The 18,940-nt window shown below is 41.4% G+C and overlaps 1 protein-coding gene across 1 annotated transcript in view; it reads right to left on the reverse strand.

The window, feature by feature from the left end:
- Nucleotides 1-9,591: 9,591 nt before the first annotated feature.
- Nucleotides 9,592-18,940, reverse strand: part of LOC106549064 (arf-GAP with SH3 domain, ANK repeat and PH domain-containing protein 1) — a 36,402-nt gene continuing 27,053 nt past the window's right edge. Inside the window, exons 20-28 of the mRNA XM_087720272.1 lie at nucleotides 17,151-17,218; nucleotides 16,135-16,242; nucleotides 15,067-15,304; nucleotides 14,322-14,480; nucleotides 13,642-13,705; nucleotides 12,649-12,689; nucleotides 10,924-11,051; nucleotides 10,314-10,436; nucleotides 9,592-9,718 (exon numbers count right to left, since the gene is read on the reverse strand). Coding sequence (XP_087576398.1) covers nucleotides 9,644-9,718; nucleotides 10,314-10,436; nucleotides 10,924-11,051; nucleotides 12,649-12,689; nucleotides 13,642-13,705; nucleotides 14,322-14,480; nucleotides 15,067-15,304; nucleotides 16,135-16,242; nucleotides 17,151-17,218 — 1,004 coding nt within the window. The 3' untranslated portion in view covers nucleotides 9,592-9,643. The remainder of the gene's footprint in view (nucleotides 9,719-10,313; nucleotides 10,437-10,923; nucleotides 11,052-12,648; nucleotides 12,690-13,641; nucleotides 13,706-14,321; nucleotides 14,481-15,066; nucleotides 15,305-16,134; nucleotides 16,243-17,150; nucleotides 17,219-18,940) is intronic.

Below are 18,940 nucleotides of genomic sequence, written 5' to 3' on the forward strand. Positions count from 1 at the left end.
GAATGCACATTTTCAAAACAGAAAAAAAAACCAACAGATCGGGTTTAAGCAATAAAAAAGGAAACGTGTTTGAACCATATTGTATTAGAAGTAGTTTCCTGTAACTGTTTGCAGATGTGACACAACCCCCAAGTGCTCTGTGAGTAACTTGTTGGTTGATCATGACATATTTTGTTATTAATTTGGCAGTTGTATTTCTTTTGCGTTTGAGGCCATAAAATTTGGCTACAGCATGAAGTATCTGCTCATAATGTTGTTTTATACTACATTCTTAAGGGACATCATTCATTGAAGTTTAGTAATCAGAGTTAGATTTTTTACCATTTTTGATCTTTTCTTGAAATGCTATGCTTTACTAGGTGACTTTTCAGGCCATTTCATAATTTCTGGTATAAGGAGCTTTCTATCAGTCAAGACAGCAGAAAACTATACCCACAATGCTGTCTCTATTGCCAGATCCTGCATTGATTGTGAGTTTCTGATGAATAATACCTTGATTTTGTGTGTGCAGTATATGGTAGCCAAACTGGTTGGTTGAGTCCTTCAGCTTTCTTGCTCTCCCTCTTCAGCACATCATTAACAGGTGAGAAAAACATTATAACAGTTCAAAATGATCATTATAGAATTATAACAATCAACATATATTCCTCCTAAACTATAATATTATAAAAACTAAAGTGTAGATTGCAAATAAAAATAATAAGTCAAATAAATTAATGGTATGAGTTGTTTTTTTAAAACTAATCTGGTTTATGCCCAAGCCAGTCACTGTATCTGTCCATACATGTCAGCAAAAAAAATATATTTCTATCATGTACACCAGTGGTGGGTTCCTCTCCCCGTTGCCACTGGAAGAGTGCTCACGGGGCTGTGTGTCCTTTCGAGCACACATGCTGCGCACGCATGCACACTTCACCGCCCCTATAACAACGCAGCTGCATGTTAGAGCTCATGCAGGCACCACACACTGTGCATGTGTGTACAATTGGCTGGTTGCTTTAAAAACTGGTATAGATAGATTGATTGATTGATTGAATTTTATTTATAGGCCGCCCTTTTCCCTGGGGGGACTCAGGGCGGCTCACAACTCATGGGAAGGGGGGATACAAACAATAACAAACAATAACACATAAGAGCATACATAATTAAAAATAGAGCACAACATTCATACCATTCGGGTGGGGGTGAGTTACATTCTTTAACCCCAGGCCTGACGGGATAGCCAGGTTTTAAGGGCTATGCGGAAGGTCTGGAGGGTGGTGAGGGTACGAATCTCCACGGGGAGATCGTTCCAAAGGGTCAGAGCTACTACCGAGAAGGCTCTCCTCCGCGTAGTTGCCAGCCGACACTGACTGGCAGATGGAACTCGGAGGAGGCCTAATCTATGTGATCTAATAGGTCGCAAGGAGGTAATTGGCAGGAGGCGGTCTCTCAAGTATCCAGATCCACTACCATGAAGGGCTTTATGGGTGGTAAGTAGCACCTTGAAGCGCACCCGGAGATCGACAGGTAGCCAGCGCAGCTCGCAGAGGATAGGTGTTATGTGGGTGTACCAAGGTGCATCCACAATCGCTTGCGCGGCCGCATTCTGGACTAGCTGAAGTCGCCGGATGCTCCTCAAGGGCAGCCCCATTTAGTATTTAGTATTTATTAATACTTATAGGCCACCCTTTTCCCTGAGGGGACTCAGGGCGGCTTACATAAAAAATGAGGGGGGGTATACAGACAATAGACACAAACAATACATAGAAGTAAAATAGTAAGCAACATTCATTCATAATTCGGGTGGGGACAGTTATCTTTGTCCCCAGGCCTGACGGGCTAGCCAGGTCTTAAGGGCTGTGCGGAAGGTCTGGACGGTGGTGAGGGTACGAATCTCCACGGGGAGATCGTTCCAAAGGGTCGGAGCTACTACTGAAAAGGCTCTCCTCCGTGTAGTTGCCAGTCGGCACTGACTGGCAGATGGAACTCGGAGGAGGCCTAATCTATGTGATCTAATTGGTCGCAGGGAGGTAATTGGCAGGAGGCGGTCTCTCAAGTACGCAGACCCACTACCTACCATGAAGGGCTTTATGAGTGACAAGTAGCACCTTGAAGCGCACCCGGAGATCAACAGGTAGCCAGCGCAGCTCGCGGAGGATAGGTGTTATGTGGGTGAACCGAGGTGCACCCACAATCACTCGCGCGGCTGCGTTCTGGACTAGCTGAAGTCGCCGGATGCTCTTCAAGGGCAGCCCCATGTAGAGCACATTGCAGTATTGCAGCCTAGAGGTCACAAGGGCCCGAGTGACTGTTGTGAGGGCCTCCCGGTTCAGGTAGGGTCGCAACTGGCGCACCAGGCGAACCTGGGCAAATGCCCCCCTGGTCACAGCCGTCAGATGGTGGTCAAAAGTCAGCTGTGGATCCAGGAGGACTCCCAAGTTGCGAACCCTCTCTGAGGGATATAAAATTTGACCCCCCCAGCCTGAGCGATGGAACACTGATCGAATTATTGGGAGGAAAGCACAACAGCCACTCGGTCTTCTCCGGGTTGAGTACAAGCTTGTTAGCCCTCATCCAGTCCATAACGGCCTCAAGACCCCGGTTCATCACGTCCACCGCTTCATTGAGTTGGCACAGGGCGGACAGATACAACTGAGTATCGTCCGCGTATTGATGGTATCTTATCCCGTGCCTCCGAATGATCTCACCCAGCGGTTTCATGTAGATGTTAAATAGTAGGGGGATAAGACCGAACCCTGCGGCACCCCATATGTTAGGGGCCTAGGGGTCGATCTCTGCCCCCCACTAACACCGACTGTGACCTGTCCAAGAGGTAGGAGGAGAACCACCGTAACACAGTGCCTCCCACCCCCACCTCCCGCAGTCGTCACAGAAGGATACCATGGTCAATGGTATCGAAAGCCGCCGAGAGGTCGAGGAGAACCAGGATGGAGGCATGGCCTCCATCTCTGGCTCTCCAAAGATCATCGGTCAATGCGACCAAAGCGGTTTCTGTGCTGTAACCAGGTCTGAAGCCTGATTGGAAGGGGTCGAGATAGCTTGCTTCCTCCAAGGACCATTGAAGCTGGAAGGCCACCACCTTCTCGACAACCTTCCCAACAAAAGGGAGGTTGGAGACTGGACGGTAGTTGTTAAGGACAGCTGGATCCAAGGATGGCTTCTTCAGGAGGGGTCTCACCACCGCCGCTTTAAGTGTGGCGGGGAAGTGCCCCTCCCGAAGAGAGGCGGTAACAACCGCCTGGATCCAGCCTCGTGTCACCTCACTGCTGTTAGCAACCAGCCATGAGGGACACGGGTCCAGTACACAGGTGGAGGCACTCACAGCTCTCATGGCCTTGAGCCAAGGTGGCGCAGTGGTTAAATGCAGCACTGCAGGCTACTGCTAGATCAGCAGTTCAGCGGTTCAAATCTCACCGGCTCAGGGTTGACTCAGCCTTCCATCCTTCTGAGGTGGGTAAAATGAGGACCCAGATTGTTGGGGGCAATATGCTGACTCTCTGTAAACCGCTTAGAGAGGGCAGAAAGCCCTATGAAGCGGTATATAAGTCTACTGCTATTGCTATTGCTATTGTCCACATCCCCAGGGGCAACATCCTGAAACTCAACCCAGAGGTGGTCTACCAATTCATCCTCTTGTGCCTCGGCTGGAACTGCAGGGATGGAGTCCAAATCCGACCAAAACCGAGCAATTTTGTCCGCTAAGAATTGGGCATAATCCTCAGCTCTACCCTGCAAGGGTTCCCCCATATCCCTCCTATTTAGGAGGGAACGGGTTATCCTAAACAGGGCGGCTGGGCGGGACTCAGCGGACGCAACCAAGGTGGCAATGTGAGATCTTTTTGCTGCCCTAAGTGCCCTGATTTACTCCTTGGTGCTGGTTGTTAGGATTGCTCGGTTCGATTCGGATTTATCGGACCTCCATAGGTGCTCTAGGCGTCTCCTCCGGCGCTTCATCTCCCGGAGCTCCTCGGTGAACCAAGGAGGCCTCCGGGATCTGCCGCCTTGGAGGGGCCGTAGTGGCGCAATCCGGTCAAGGGTCTCCGATGCTGCCGAGTGCCAGGCAGCAACCAGAGTCTCCACCGGACTGTGGGCGAGAGTATCAGGAATAACCCCAAGCTCCGTCTGGAACCTCAGAGGCTCCATAAGTCGCCTGGGGCGGAACCACCTGGTCGGTTCCTCCTCCCTACAGTGGGGGTTTGGTCTCCGAAAGTCGAGCCTCAGTAGGCAGTGGTCTGACCACGACAGGGGTATGATCTCATTACCCCTCAGACCAAGATCACAAGTCCACTGCTCCAAGAGAAATACGAGGTCGAGCATGTGACCCGCTGAGTGAGTTGGGCCCCGAATTACCTGGGTCAAGCCCATGGCCGTCATGGAAGCCATGAACTCTTGCGCCCCATCAGAGTGTTCACCGAGCGAAGGCAAATTGAAGTCCCCCAAGACCATAAGTCTAGGGAACTCAATTGCTAGCTCGGCTACCGACTCGAGGAGCGAGGGGAGGGCTGCTGCAACGCTGTTGGGAGGCAGGTACGTTAACAGCAGACCCACTTGACCCTTGAGGTCCAACTTTACCAGCAGAGACTCACACCCAACAAGCTCCGGAGCAGGGATCCTACGAGGTGCTAACGACTCCCGGATAACGATAGCCACACCCCCACCCCTTCCCTGGGCTCTCGGCTGGTGCAGCACCTGAAATCCTTCTGGGCACATCTCTACGAGGGGGACTCCTCCCTCCGGGCCCAGCCAGGTTTCAGTAATACATGCCAGGTCTGCCCTCTCATCTAAAATTAAGTCCCGGACGAGAGGAGCCTTGTGAACCACAGACCTGGCATTTAGCGACAGCAGCCTGAGACCAGGGTCCTGATTACTCGCGCCATCTGGCCTCGGAGTGGGACTCATAGGGCCGGAAGGAGGGATCTCTGTAACGTAGCGAACCCTCCTTCCCCGGTAATGGCCAGCCCTAAAGTCCCCGCCATATCTGCCCCTCCCTGTTACGACCGTAATGCTCCGGCCCTCTCCCGTGTCTCTGGTCCCCCCAGCCACCCCAGTGCCCCCCGCATTCCCCGGCAGGTCCTCCGAATCATACATATTCATTCACTCACCCAGGCAATCCCCACGTAGTAATTAAAAACACAAAAAATACAACAGTGATAAGTAGTAAAAAGTGGGAACATTCACTCAATCACATACATATCCCATGCATATCCCATACAAAAGAAAGAAGAAAAGAAGAAAGAAAAGAGAAGAAAAGATAAATTGCGCAGTTGTTAAAAGTGCAAGTTCAGGTAACGTAACTGGCTCTCAGCGTTCGGGATGATTCGGGATGCCCCATGTAGAGCACGTTGCAGTATTCCAGCCTAGAGGTCACAAGGGCACGAGTGACTGTTGTGAGGGCCTCCCGGTTCAGGTAGGGTCGCAACTGGTGCACCAGGCGAATCTGTGCAAATGCCCCCCTGGTCACAGCTGATAAATGGTGGTCGAAGGTCAGCTGTGGGTCCAGGAGGACTCCCAGGTTGCGAACCCTGTCTGAGGGGTATAATGTTTGACCCCCCCCCCCAGCCTGAGAGATGGAACACTAGCCAAATTAGTGGAGGGAAACACACAGCCACTCGGTCTTATCCGGGTTGAGCACAAGCTTGTTAGCCCTCATCCAGTCCCTAACAGCTTCGAGGCCCCGGTTCATCACGTCCACCGCTTCATTGAGTTGGCACGGGGCGGACAGATACAGCTGGGTATTGTCCGCATATTGATGGTATCTTATCCCGTGCCGCCGAATGATCTTGCCCAGCGGTTTCATGTAGATGTTGAAAAGTAGGGGGGATAAGACCGAACCCTGCGGCACCCCATATGTTAGGGGCCTAGGGGTCGATCTCTGCCCTCCAACTAACACCGACTGCGACCTGTCCGAGAGGTAGGAGGAGAACCACTGCAAAACAGTGGGTGGGTGAGCCAAACAAGCCACCATACCGGTATGTTGTCAGCTGCTCCCCACTACTGCTGGTACAGCTGTATTGGGCTGTACTGGCCAGAATCCACCACTGATGTACACATACCACTTCATAAGCTGCCTTCTGTTCATAAAATCCCCACTTCTCTTTTTTTGAGGAACTAAATTGCTCCATCCAATCATAATTTTCTTGTCCTTCCTCTTAACCTATTCACTCTTCCTTTGTTGTTTGCTGTTTTATTTGTTTTGCAATTGGATCCTAATTTATTTTCTCTATATGACTAAACTATCTGCTTATTCCCATTTATATTCAATCTGTATTCATTCAACACCCATTAATTCTTTTTTTTAAACACATTCTCTTTTTAAGTATTGAATATACAAGTTCATCAACTTGGCCTAATTTTGCTCTAATTCACACATCCAGTCTTTTATATACATAGGCTAAATTTCAGATCATGTTTATTTATTTTGAAAGTAAAAAATAATAATGAAAAGCTCTTAATGAATATTACTGCATCATGAATGCCTATGTGATTCAGTCACTTTTGAGCTACCACACTACTTTTGCTGTATTCCTGGATACAGTAATCCAAAGACTTCTAAACAAACTGCTCCAAATGCCATCAATTCAAAAACATTGCACAGTTATTTCAGCACCCATGCTCCCTTAAAGGTGCATTTCTGTGTTAAGAATGTAATATTTTTAAAATGTTTATTGATACATGATTCCAAGTTACTGTACACTGTTTTCTGTAAATGTGGCTCATGTAACATTCCATGGAATACATTCAAGATTTATGGCATTCAGACGTTACATCTCCCAATAATGCTAAAGATTGAATTTGAGCAAATCTGTAGGATTAAGAATTCCTTTAACTTTCTATAACAATGACAAATAGATCTGCCAAATCTTTGCTGCCATTTAGTGGCCATCTACATGTTTGCAGTCCTGATTTGGTAGCCCTAATGTGGTTTCTAGCTAATAAAGTCTGTTTGCCATATGAATACATATTAATAATTCTTCAAGCACGTTTCGCAATATAGAGTTCGGGATTCCGTATGCTTGCTTTCCCAAGGTATATATATTATTTCAGTATTTGCAAAAGACACAAAGATTTCACTCATTTTTTAAAAGACAAGTGAACTTTTTGCCAAAAGAAGAAAAGTCTTAACCAATAACTTATGGATTTATATATTAGAAACAGCTACAGAGGGGGGAAAGTAAGGGGTCAATTATTTGATAGAAAGACGGACAGAAATCAAAGTTCTGTTTTTTAATTTTTTTCTTATTTTCTTATTTTTTCTTATTCCTTTTCTTTTTTATACTTTTATTGTAATGTAAAACTTCAATTAAAATGTTAAAAAGGATTAGCATTCTGGTTTTTACATTTCAGTTTTATTAAATTTCAATAACATTAAAATTACACAGTGGTTTGTGTTTTCATGTTGCTGTTTAGAATTAGCATTTCTGTTTGCTTCACATTCAGAATCACTTGTACTAGTACTCTAATATATTTATATACATGAAGGTAGCAGTGGTGGTTCCTACTGGTTCGGATTGATTCAGCTGAACCAGTAGTGGATTGGCAGCCTGGGTCACTGGAAACGGCAGCGACCCAGGCTGCCAATCCATTACTGGTTCAGCCGAACCAGTAAGAACCCAGGCCTGCCACGTACCCAAACCAGTTCCCTGAGTGGCACCTATGGCACCATCTTGTTTTTCAGTTCTGCGCATGCACAGTACAATTTTAATTGCCCTGCGCATGCGCATGTAGCGCACACATGAGCGAACCGGCAGTAGTGCCTGCCAGACCCCACCCCTTGAAGGTAGAAATCTAGGTTCTATAAACAATCATGTTAAGGTTATTTCTCTTTTTCTATGTCAACATATGGCCACTTCCAAATTCCACTTTTGAGAACATTTCTTTTTTATACTGGAAACAACACAGCAAAGATATTCATGAATAAACCAAGGCCAAAGCAGGGTGGCATTCAAAAAACATTTGTATGGGGGAGGATGATGAATAAAAATAGGCTCCTTCTATTCTATTCTATTAACAACAATCTATGACTTAGTAAATTACTATTAATATAAAGGAAGACAGAGACCATTTTTGAGAATGAATTTGAATGAAAAATTTAAAAAATCAAAGACATGAAATAAATAATATATAGTCCTGCCATTTTCCATGTCAACATTTTCTAATCCTCTTATCAGTGAAGTTGACATGGCTAAGAGATATGATTATAAATGATTATATTCAATTAAGAAAGAAGGATCCAAATTGCTATTGAAGGTGGAATATCACATTCTTAGTAAACAGAAGCACTATAATATAAACCACAATTAAGACATTTGGGATACCATATTTATATATATTTATTTAATAACCTAATAACAAATATATTAATTCGGCATTAATAGCATCATTTTGCATTATTAGAAACATATATGGAGATTTAAAAGAACTATCCTTTTAAACTTAGGGAAAATGAAATTTCAACACATTATTTTTTCTAAGATTTTATTATGAATAGTAGGAGAAGAATGCATCTAACTGGAAAATTTGAAAGTCTCTGAATGTGTATGCATTATTTTCTTTCCATAATAAACAATGTTTTCAAGAAAGGACTGGATGGGTTTGCAGAAACTGAAATATATTTTTTGATTTTTATTTCCCACATTCTTCTTCATCCCTCAGTAGGAGTCCTTAGGAATGCATACATTGCACATTAGATTTATAGAAAATTCAGAAACAACATGATTGTTTTACTTTAAAAACTATCAAAAGCAATTCCTAAGACATTGTCCCAAAGGTGCTTTTTCAAAAGGCAACAGGACTTCGTTTTTTCTCGAAGACATTTCACTTCTCAAATGTCTTCAAGGAAAAGCAAGGTCCAGTTGCCTTTTGACAAAGCACCTTTGGGGACAACCATGACCTGGATGACTGAAAATCTCCATAGACATCCTAAAGAATTATTTCTGAGAATGTTTTCCCTCATGTTTCATTAATACAGGGAAGAGAAGTATAAAGAAACACTATACATTTGCATTTTTTTCTTATGTGTTTCTGACATTTAGAAATAAGCAATAGCCACAGGCATTATCTTCTTATGACATGTTTGATTCATTTCTTCTCTTTCTTTATCTCTTATTATTGTGAATTATATTAATATGTACACTGGTAAATTTTGGACAGTGAAATATTTTTGCTTAAATCATTCTTTAGCTTAACAGCTGGATGATAGTGGCGTTTGAAAGGTACCCACGTACTGCTTGCATTCATGCACAAACAGTGACAGCAAGAAATTGCACCATTAACACATGTACGTTTGATGAACATCATCAAACATCTCTTGCAGTTCCGGCATCATTTTTTTAAAAATTCAATGGAATTCTTGCCAATGACTTGAGGAGGAGATGTTAGTTCTCTATATCAGTGGTCTCCAAGCTTGGCAACTTTAAGACTTGTGGACTTCAACTCCAAGAATTCCTCAGCCAGCTCTGGGAGTTGAAGTCCACAGGTCTTAAAGTTGCCAAGGTTGGAGACCACTGCTCTATATGACATTTCAATACCAATGATTTTAACTCCAGTAAGTGTTTCTTTACAACTATTGATTGTGCTTTGAGAGGGCAGGAGGCCCTATTACAGTAGAGTGAATTGTACTTTGAATGAATTAGATGTATTCTTATTCAGGTAGTATATAAACAAATGACACTGGGAAGACACCTTTTCTGTGAGGGCATCCTTCGATCGTGCCATGCTGAAAAAATAAAACAAAAGGAAAGACTTTTAACAGAGAGGATGAACAGTGCACAATAATTAGAAACTCCTTAAGAAGATGTACATGCTTATCAGTATTTCTGATCCCATCATTTCCCATATATTGGAAGATGGGTGCATTAGGTGGGATGAGTCTGTACATAACCTTTAAGAACACTTTTAATGCTTATCTTGAACTCCATTGTATCTTTTCTTTTGTAGCAGGCCAAGAATTCTGAATAATGACAGGCAACTAAATCTATTTACCATTTTTATTTTCCCACAATGGTCCCAATATATCATTATTCTAAGGCATAACTGAGAAGTAATACAAAGCTTGGGAGACTTTTTGAAAAGTTAGATGCCATCTAAAAATAGATGCTAAATACTCAGAATATTTCAGTGCCTGCTGGTGCCTGATATACACCTGCCATGCTATCCATTGCCAAAAACAGACCCAATGACTTAGTAGGAAAACTCTTATAGGTTCCTTCATAGAATCTTTGCCACAAACCTGAAGTTGGTCTTATGGGCTGTGTTCTGTGCCCAGTAAGGAATTCCCGGTAATAATCATAGAGAATCAAATGACAACTTACCCACCAGTTGGAGTCCTCTTTTCCTTCTACTATAATGATTTCTCCAGCTGTGAAAGTGAGTTCATCTTCATGATCAGCCTCACAATCATAGAGGGCTCTGACACGATGAAGACAGGATGTATTCTGCCATAAGCAAACAGTATTAAGCTTAAGGGTAGGGATACAGAACTGCAAATCATACAAATCTAAGGCAAATAAAAAGAAGAAATGTTCAGAACAGGAGGTATCTCTGGAGTTTTAAAGATAATTTATATATTTGTGCACGTCTCCCGTGCATCCATATAGCCAAGCTGACTGGAGTCAGTTTATGAAATGAAATCTCAATCATATTGTGAAGAAGACCTAAATATGTAAGATGAGACTGTCACACAATGAATTTCCTAATTGCTAAATGTTTCAGTGCGCATAATAATCTTACACTGTGGCATTTCTATTTTTTTATTGAAATATTGAATAACCAGCAGTTATTTGCCCCCAAAATCTGAATATGGATTCACATATATTTAGACAGTATCTAGGAGGTTTTATTTCAAAAGAAGAAAGTTACCTTAGCCCATAAATGGGTACTCTACACAAAAATAACCTCAGGATATTAAGTTTAAGAACCTACCACGTATCCCCTTTTGGGTAGTGGTGGAGGGATGTCATCTGATGATTCAGAAGACCGAGAAGAAGCCCAGTGATTCTCTCTTGAGTTTTGGTTTAGCTCAGAAGGAATATTCATTCCTTCTGAGGCAGCTGCAATGTAAAAATATATGTTATTTTCATATCATTTTTGGATGATCTGAGTGATTATGCAGGAATGCATGTTGGTGTGTTTAATGGTGTGTAACTATTTGTATCCTATATGCTTCCAATATAAGACACATAGTGAATCACTTCTGAAATAGTGGATTTTTCTGAAAGGAGAAATGAAAACATTATCCACTTCTGAGTTATAGAACCAGTATTGCTGATTGAACACCTTGATGCTCTTAACAGTTACCATATCATTGCTGAGTATAAAGAAGTATAAAGATATTTTTTCCTAACCACAAAAATAATAACTTTCATTCTTCATTGGTCAGATTCCTGCTTGTGTTCAGTTCTAGGCATATTTAAATAAAGATTGAGAGAAACTGGAGCAAGTTCAAAGAAAGGGAGAGGGGGGAGAAGAGAGGGGGGGAGAGTGAGTGAGTGAGTGAATAAGTGTGTGTGTGTGTGAGAGAGAGAATGAATGTCAGGATGAGTTTGAATGAGGCCCAGAAATGGACACTTGAAGCCTGACAGAGTGCAAGATTGATTTTTTAGTTATCTAAAATCTACCATTTTATGGTAGGCTTATTTGTCACAATGTGATGAACCTAATGCCAGTATCTTCAGGATAATGTATACTGTAATATAAAGCTATAATTTTACATTTTCTGGAAGGGTCAGATCCCAAAGTCTCCAAAGTTTACTATTTGTACCCCCACCCCTAAAAAAACCTTGATATGTTTTATGAAGAGATGACATTATTCTAGAAAAGTTTGAGACCATAAATCAATCCTAGTTGAAAATCAGTTTTGATGGCCTAAAATTGGGGAACTGGCAGGAGAACTAATCCTGAAGAAGATGGGATGGAAACCAGTCTCACGAACCTCAAATAACTACAAGCTATTTAGGATCCTGGCACAGATGGAATGTAACAAAATTCGACTGGAGAAAGCAAGGACCTCAAGAGATATTAGTGATAGTTTTGATTTTATTGTTTCTAAAATTATTAGTTTTAAAGGTGAGAATGACATCACACAAGAAAGCAAAAGTGTTGATTATGACTAAAGAGAAGTCAGATTTGAAGTGCAAAATGTGTTTTGGAAGGAATATGTAGCATCTGTCAAAATACTTAAAAGTTGGGAATAACTTAATATGGCAGTAACCACTTTATCCCATGAAAAAAAAGTTCTTTGATCTGTTCCACCTGTAACTACCAGTACTCAATTTCCAAATCAGAGATTTTGATCATAATTAGCTATCAAAAATACTTTATAACATTATTATTATTTTAGGATACACTGTGAAGTAGATGACTTTCTGGGTTTAAATAATGTGATGAATATTTCTGAAGTTGGGTGGGCAAACTTTTCCCTATTAATTTCTACATGCTATACATGCAAAGTTTATAGCACTCATATAATTGCACTTTCTGTAGTACTACTTTTCATAATGATAAATTTTGATAAAGTATTTTTTGCAATCTTCTTCCCCCGCCCAACTATTGAAGGCAGTTATGTAGGGTGACTTTCTTCACACCTGAAGAAAGAGATACCAATTCTCAGTTACAAATAAATAGTATATTTAAAATAAATCATCTTACCTTGCTGCCAGGAATCTTCAGAGAGTTCAGATGGCTGAGAACTGAGGGAAATAATGCAGGTGGAGAGGAAAATTATATGCATGCATATATATATGCATACATACACACACACACACATACATATTGTATATGTGTGTGTGTCTGTGTGCATGTAATGTATATGTATATATAGATTACTAATCCTCCACTTGCTACTTGCTATTGAACATGTCTGAATGATAGCCTCTGTGTAGATAATCCCAGTCTAGTGCAAAGTAGTTTAAATTTGCATTCACAAAATACCCTTAAGAGATTTCCACAGTGCCAGCTATTCCCAATTGCTGGCTGATAAGGAAAAGAAAAACAGTGCTAATGATTATTTTGGCCAGAGTAGCTTTTATATTCCCATTACCAATCACCTCACACCAGTGGTGAAATTCAATTTTTTTTACTACTGCTTCTGTAGCTTGGTGGGTGTGGCAGGGGAAGGATAGCGCAGTGGTTAAAAGCAGCACTGCAGGCTACTGCTAGATCAGCAGGTCAGCGGTTCAAATCTCACCGGCTCAGGGTTGACTCAGCCTTCCATCCTTCCGAGGTGGGTAAAATGAGGACCCAGATTGTTGGGGGCAATATGCTGACTCTCTGTAAACCGCTTAGAGAGACCTGAAAGGCCTATGAAGCGGTATATAAGTCTACTGCTATTGCTATTGCTATTACTGCAAAATCTGCATTCCTACCCTACTCCAGGGGAAGATTATTGCAAAATCTCCATTCCCACCCCACTCTGGGGCCAGCTAGAGGTGGTATTTTCCGGTGCTCCGAACTAGTCAAAATTTTCCCTACTGGTTCTCCAGAACCTGTCAGAACCTGTTGAATATCACCCCTGCCTCACACGCAATCAATGTAAGAATCTCTTAGATGCTATTCAAAACCAGGATGTACCCTTAGAGTAAACCCAGCTTCAGACAGGTAGCACTTTTAATTCAGTTCTGCATATTATGTGTACACAATTACCTGAAACTCCTAGGAGAAGCTCCTTCTGGAGAGCAGCGCCTTGGAAGTGAGAAAGATCTAGAATCTGACAAAAAAAACAACAGAATCAAAGCTATTTTTCCTCAGTTATGAAGCGAACCTTGTCTAATGATTTAGAAACATAGTATAACCAGTGTCAAAAGCATAATGGATCAGTTAACTGAATCAGTATAAAGCCACTTCATATACTGTATTTTTTGGAGTATAAGATGCATCTTTTTCCCTCAAAAAAGAGAGTGAAAATCTGGGTGTGTCTTATGCACTGAATACAGCATTTTTGGCCTCCCGAAACCCCGTCCCCTTCACCAAAATGGCTGTGCATAGCCTTTAGGAGACTTCCAGAGTGCTCCTGGGGGCTGGGGAGGGCAGAAATGAGCGAAAAACGGGGCGTTTTTCACTCATTCCCCCCCAGCCCCCAGGAGCACTCTATAAGTCTCCTGAAGGCTATGCATGCTCTTTGGTTTGCTAAAAATGGGCCAATTTTTGCCAAAAACAGGCCATTTTGGGGAGGTCTGCAGAGTGCAAAAACTTTTTTTTTATTTTGCCTCTTCAAAATCTTGGTGCGTCTTATACTCCCAAAAATATGGTATCTCTTTATTTTAGGCTTTCCCTGTTGAACAACAGTAAATTTTCCAGTTGTAAGGTTCAGTAGGCTCGCTTACCATCAGAAGGACTGTGATTCAGTGGTGTTGAGGGGACAGGCTCTGAAGAGGTCCGCTTATGCCTAATGGTCAGAGGTGGAGGCACAGCTCTTTCAGTTGCTGTATTTACAAGATAGGCAGGTTTGCTGGTTGAGGGTAATGGCGGAGGGAAGCTGGGGGCTGAGAAAGACATTCAATTACAGAAATCTTAATAAACTGTAAGAAGCAAATAAGGAAAATAGATTCAACTACTGTATTTATATTAAAGCATAAATATTGTTTTACACAGATTGCATTAAACATTAAAATAGATTAGTAAAGGTAAAGGTTCCCCTTGTACATATGTGCTAGTGGTTTCTGACTCTAGGGGGCAGTGCTCATCCCTGTTTCAAAGCCAAAAAGCCAGCGCTGTCCGATGACGTCTCCGTGGTCATGTGGCCAGCATGACTAAATACTGAAGTGCATGGAACGCTGTTACCTTCCCACCAAAGGTGGTTCCTATTTTTCTACTTGCACTTTTTACGTGCTTTTGAACTGCTAGACTGGTAGAAGCTGGGACAAGTAACGGGAGCTCACTCCATTACGCGGGGCTAGGAATTCGAACCGCTGAGTTGCCAACCTTTTTGATCAACAAGCTCACCGTGTTAGCCACTGAGCCACCGTGTCCCTAAAATAGATTAGCATACTTTTACTAAAATTAAGATGAAAAAAATTGATAACAATTCTAAGACTAATATACAAAGGTATACCAAAAGTACCGTCATACCTCTGGGTGCATTGCGTGGTGGCAGTGGAGGGCCTGAACAGGCATAAGTGGGAGGAGATGCTATTTCAGCAGATCTAGAGGCATGTGGTGTAGCATATAAATCATGGCATTTGTCCTGGGATGCTGGATTGGTCCCTCTGAAAAAGTCGGCTGGATTCTTCCATGACTGAGAGGCTGTCCCAAGAACATTGTAGCAGCTTTGTGGGCGATGAAAGCGATCTTTTTTCACCAGACAGAGCTGAAAGATACAAGTAAACCTACATTACTGGAAAAATGAAGTTAAAGATTTCAAGATATAAAGTTTTATTTATATTCATATATTTGTATCAGCCAAGGTGGCACAGTGGTTGGAATGCAGTACTACAGGCTACGTCTGCTGACTGCTGCCTGCCAGCAGTTTGGCAGTTCGAATCTCACCAGGCTCCAGGTTGACTCAGCCTTCCATACTTCCGAGGTGGGTATAAGGAGCACCCAGGTTTCTGGGGGCAATGTAAACTTTGTAAACCACTTAGAGAGGACTGTAAAGCACTGTGAAATGGTATGTAAGTTTAAGTGCTATTGCTATCCTATTTGGGAACATTATATTAGGAAAAACATCCTCTTTAAATTGGTGATCTTAAATATATAGTAACAGGTAGTCTATCTGGAGCACAACTTTTGGATGAAAATCTGTGAAAATCTGTGAGTAGCCACTTAACCACCAAATGAAATATGCTCAAATGAAATATTCTCTCTCTCTCTCTCTCTACATGTATACATACATACATACACGGCTTTTACACGAAGCCGAGCAAACAAGCCTGAAGATGACAAATGAGACTTCGTCGAAACGTCGCCAAGACACTTCCAATTTTACACGGGAGAAAACCTGAATAATCAAAGACCTACATACTAAAACCCGCGAAAATCTCAGAAAACAAATACACACACACACACACACACAGATATCTAATAAAAACCCATTAATAGAGTGCCAAATCTGTACCATTACCAATAAAATAATAAAATAATAAAATAATAATTAATACTTACACATTTCAGCCAGAACCAGAAGTGATGAGATCTTACCTTTTCATCCAATTCATCATCACTTTCAAACATCTCCTCTTGGCCTGGCTGCCATTCATATTCAACATGGGCCCGCATATTGAACTGATTATTTTCAGCCTGCAATAGCTGGAAGATACAGAACATTCCACCTCTGCTCACGATCATTTTGTGTGGGGAAAGTTCCTAGCATTTCTAACCCCATTGGACTAATAGCTGTTTTCTTTGGTTTTTGGGATTTTCAATGGAAATTAGGCAGTCGCAGAGAAAATAAAGGAAGGAATCAGGGATGAAATGCTACCAGTTCGGACCAGTAGCAGACTTCAGAGCATGTCACACTAGTATGTAATCACACTACTATAAAATACTGTGCTATGAACTCAGAGTAATCTTACGTAGAACAATTGCTCTGCTTTTAATTCAGTTCTAATTTTTGTTTGCAAGTGAGTAGAATCTGTTACTCTATCCTCTTTAGGCAATGATCATGCACATAAATCATATAAAAATAGAAACACTTTAATATATTGAGTCACAACCACAGTTGTGATTATGATTCAATATATTTCAGTGTTTCTTTTTACTTAACATGGTTCTGCTCTTACAATTTATGATTAAGTGCTATGCTAAATAAAACTAAATACCTATTAGAGAAGAGATTATGATGAAAGCTGAAAAAAAAGGCACATATACAGCAGAGCTATAATAGTTTCAACATACTTTGTATTTTGAAAACATGCTGCCTATTGCTACAGCAGTGGTTCTCAACCTGTTGGTCGCGACCCCTTTGGAGGTTGAACGACCCTTTCACAGGGGTCGCCTAAGACCATTGAAAAACACATATTTTCAAAAAAATATGGAAAACATAAAATAATTTTATGGTTGAGGGTTACCACAACATGAGGAACTGTATTAAAGGGTCGCGGCATTAGGAAGTTTGAGACCCACTGTGCTACAGTATGTCTGGAGCACATTATCCAGACACCTATCAAGGCCTTAGGACAATGTTAGATATTTGTGTTGAACCTGTTGTTGCTTACCAGATCTTCACATGTAGTGTGATTCAGTAGCTTAGCAATATCAAGGGCTGTCTCTCCAGCTTCATTAGCTGTGGAAAAATATCAGATGTCATTTGAAGATTGTGGCTATATGGATGTATTAATATTTCCAGTTTGAAACTTTTTTTTTTCCTAACAAAGGGTTTTTTCTAACAAAGGGTTTTTTTCTAACAAAGGGTTGTTAGAAACTATGATTGCTCAAATACTACTTTTTTACCATCATCTATAAAGCAAGAACAGCAGCCTAACTCTGCAGGTAGGTCAATATGGCAGCCATAACCATGCAATCAAAGCCCTGCCAATTTTTCCATACATTCTGCTCACAAAAAGGGTGGGGCTTCAATCACATGGATGTGGCTGCCATATTAACTTTTTGACACCCCCCCCCCCCTTCCTGGAGAGATCCCTGAGAGAGATTGCAAAAGACAGGAAAACAATATATAAAACATTGATGCAATGCTCTGACAATTGCCTCATCTGGAGCCTCTGTGAAAAGTATTTTGAAAAAGATTTTCTACTGGATTAAGCAGGTAATGTGGAGGAAATCAGGAAGTATGAGCAAAGTTCTCCTAACAGGAAAATATGTGGTGTAGGAAAATTCCTGTTTGAGCATCCCTCATCTTGGAGGCTAAGCCACACTGAAACACTACACTACAGTATGGTTTTGATGATTCAGGTGAAATGAAGAACAGTATACAAAATGTCAATATTAGGCATTATGTTAACTCAGAGTATTGTGATGGAAATAATTTTTACTTTTTTTGTTTTTAATTAACCTTTGCTATGTTAGAATAAGACCTCTGGTGCCTAAAGGTTGTTGGAAATAAACCAATCAGACTGCAATATATAAAGTTGCTCTGTTTTAAACACAAATTTTAAAACATTAATTCTTAAGTGATTCTCCAAGTTACATATTGAAACAATTAACATAAGAGCTAATGCTATGTAAATTTAAATATTGTGTACAATAAGATACAAAATATGCAATGAAAGTTGCTCTATTGTATTCACAACTACAAGCATTAAATTAGAGAAGGATCTGTGTCATTTGAGAAAAAAATATCTCCAAAATGACTGGCTGGGGTTGATACTACGATGTTAAAAATGTCCTAATATTTTTCTTAAGTAGAAGAACAACCAAAATCTAATTGCTACATCTACAGTTACATGATTCCTTGCCAGCTCATGGAAGCCATAATTAGAAGGTCAGCTGGACTTTAGCTTATGAAGATACTGCTAAACTATGGTTAATCAATATTAGACATGAAACCTTCTAATTTCTTTTTACAGTTGCATCGAAAAAGGAAAGGGGAACGTGAATTGCTCATGACTGTAGAGAAGATAGATTTGTTTTATCACAATAAATTGCAAAATGTAATGAAACTGTAAGCTTCTGATAAATGAATGTATTAAGAGCAAAATATTAAAGTGCTATTCTCCAGCAATAAAGTATGCCAAGCCAGCATAAAATTTGCTGCACTCATTGCCAATTTCTATTTTGCCACAGAAGGATGCTGCAACTGGTCCTGTCACTACTGATTTAATGTGGCCTGTTAAGGCATGTGATTGGTGAATTTCCCTGGCTTTGTTTACCATCTCACTAACCATTGCCTCTGGAGAGAGAGAAGAAAAAACACCAGTTAAATCTGCCTGCAAGGACTGTAGTTGTCAGGGCTGTAAACAAAAGGGCCTGAAGCCAGAAAGGAGTATCATCAAACTCCTACGCAGGTGCCTTCTACATCTGAGGTCATAAAATGAATGGCACATTGTCT

The sequence above is a fragment of the Thamnophis sirtalis genome, unplaced genomic scaffold, assembly GCF_051295495.1.
Source record: "Thamnophis sirtalis isolate CommonGarterSnake01/CBP01778 unplaced genomic scaffold, rThaSir2_p1.2 scaffold_7, whole genome shotgun sequence".
Classification (NCBI taxonomy): domain Eukaryota; kingdom Metazoa; phylum Chordata; class Lepidosauria; order Squamata; family Natricidae; genus Thamnophis; species Thamnophis sirtalis.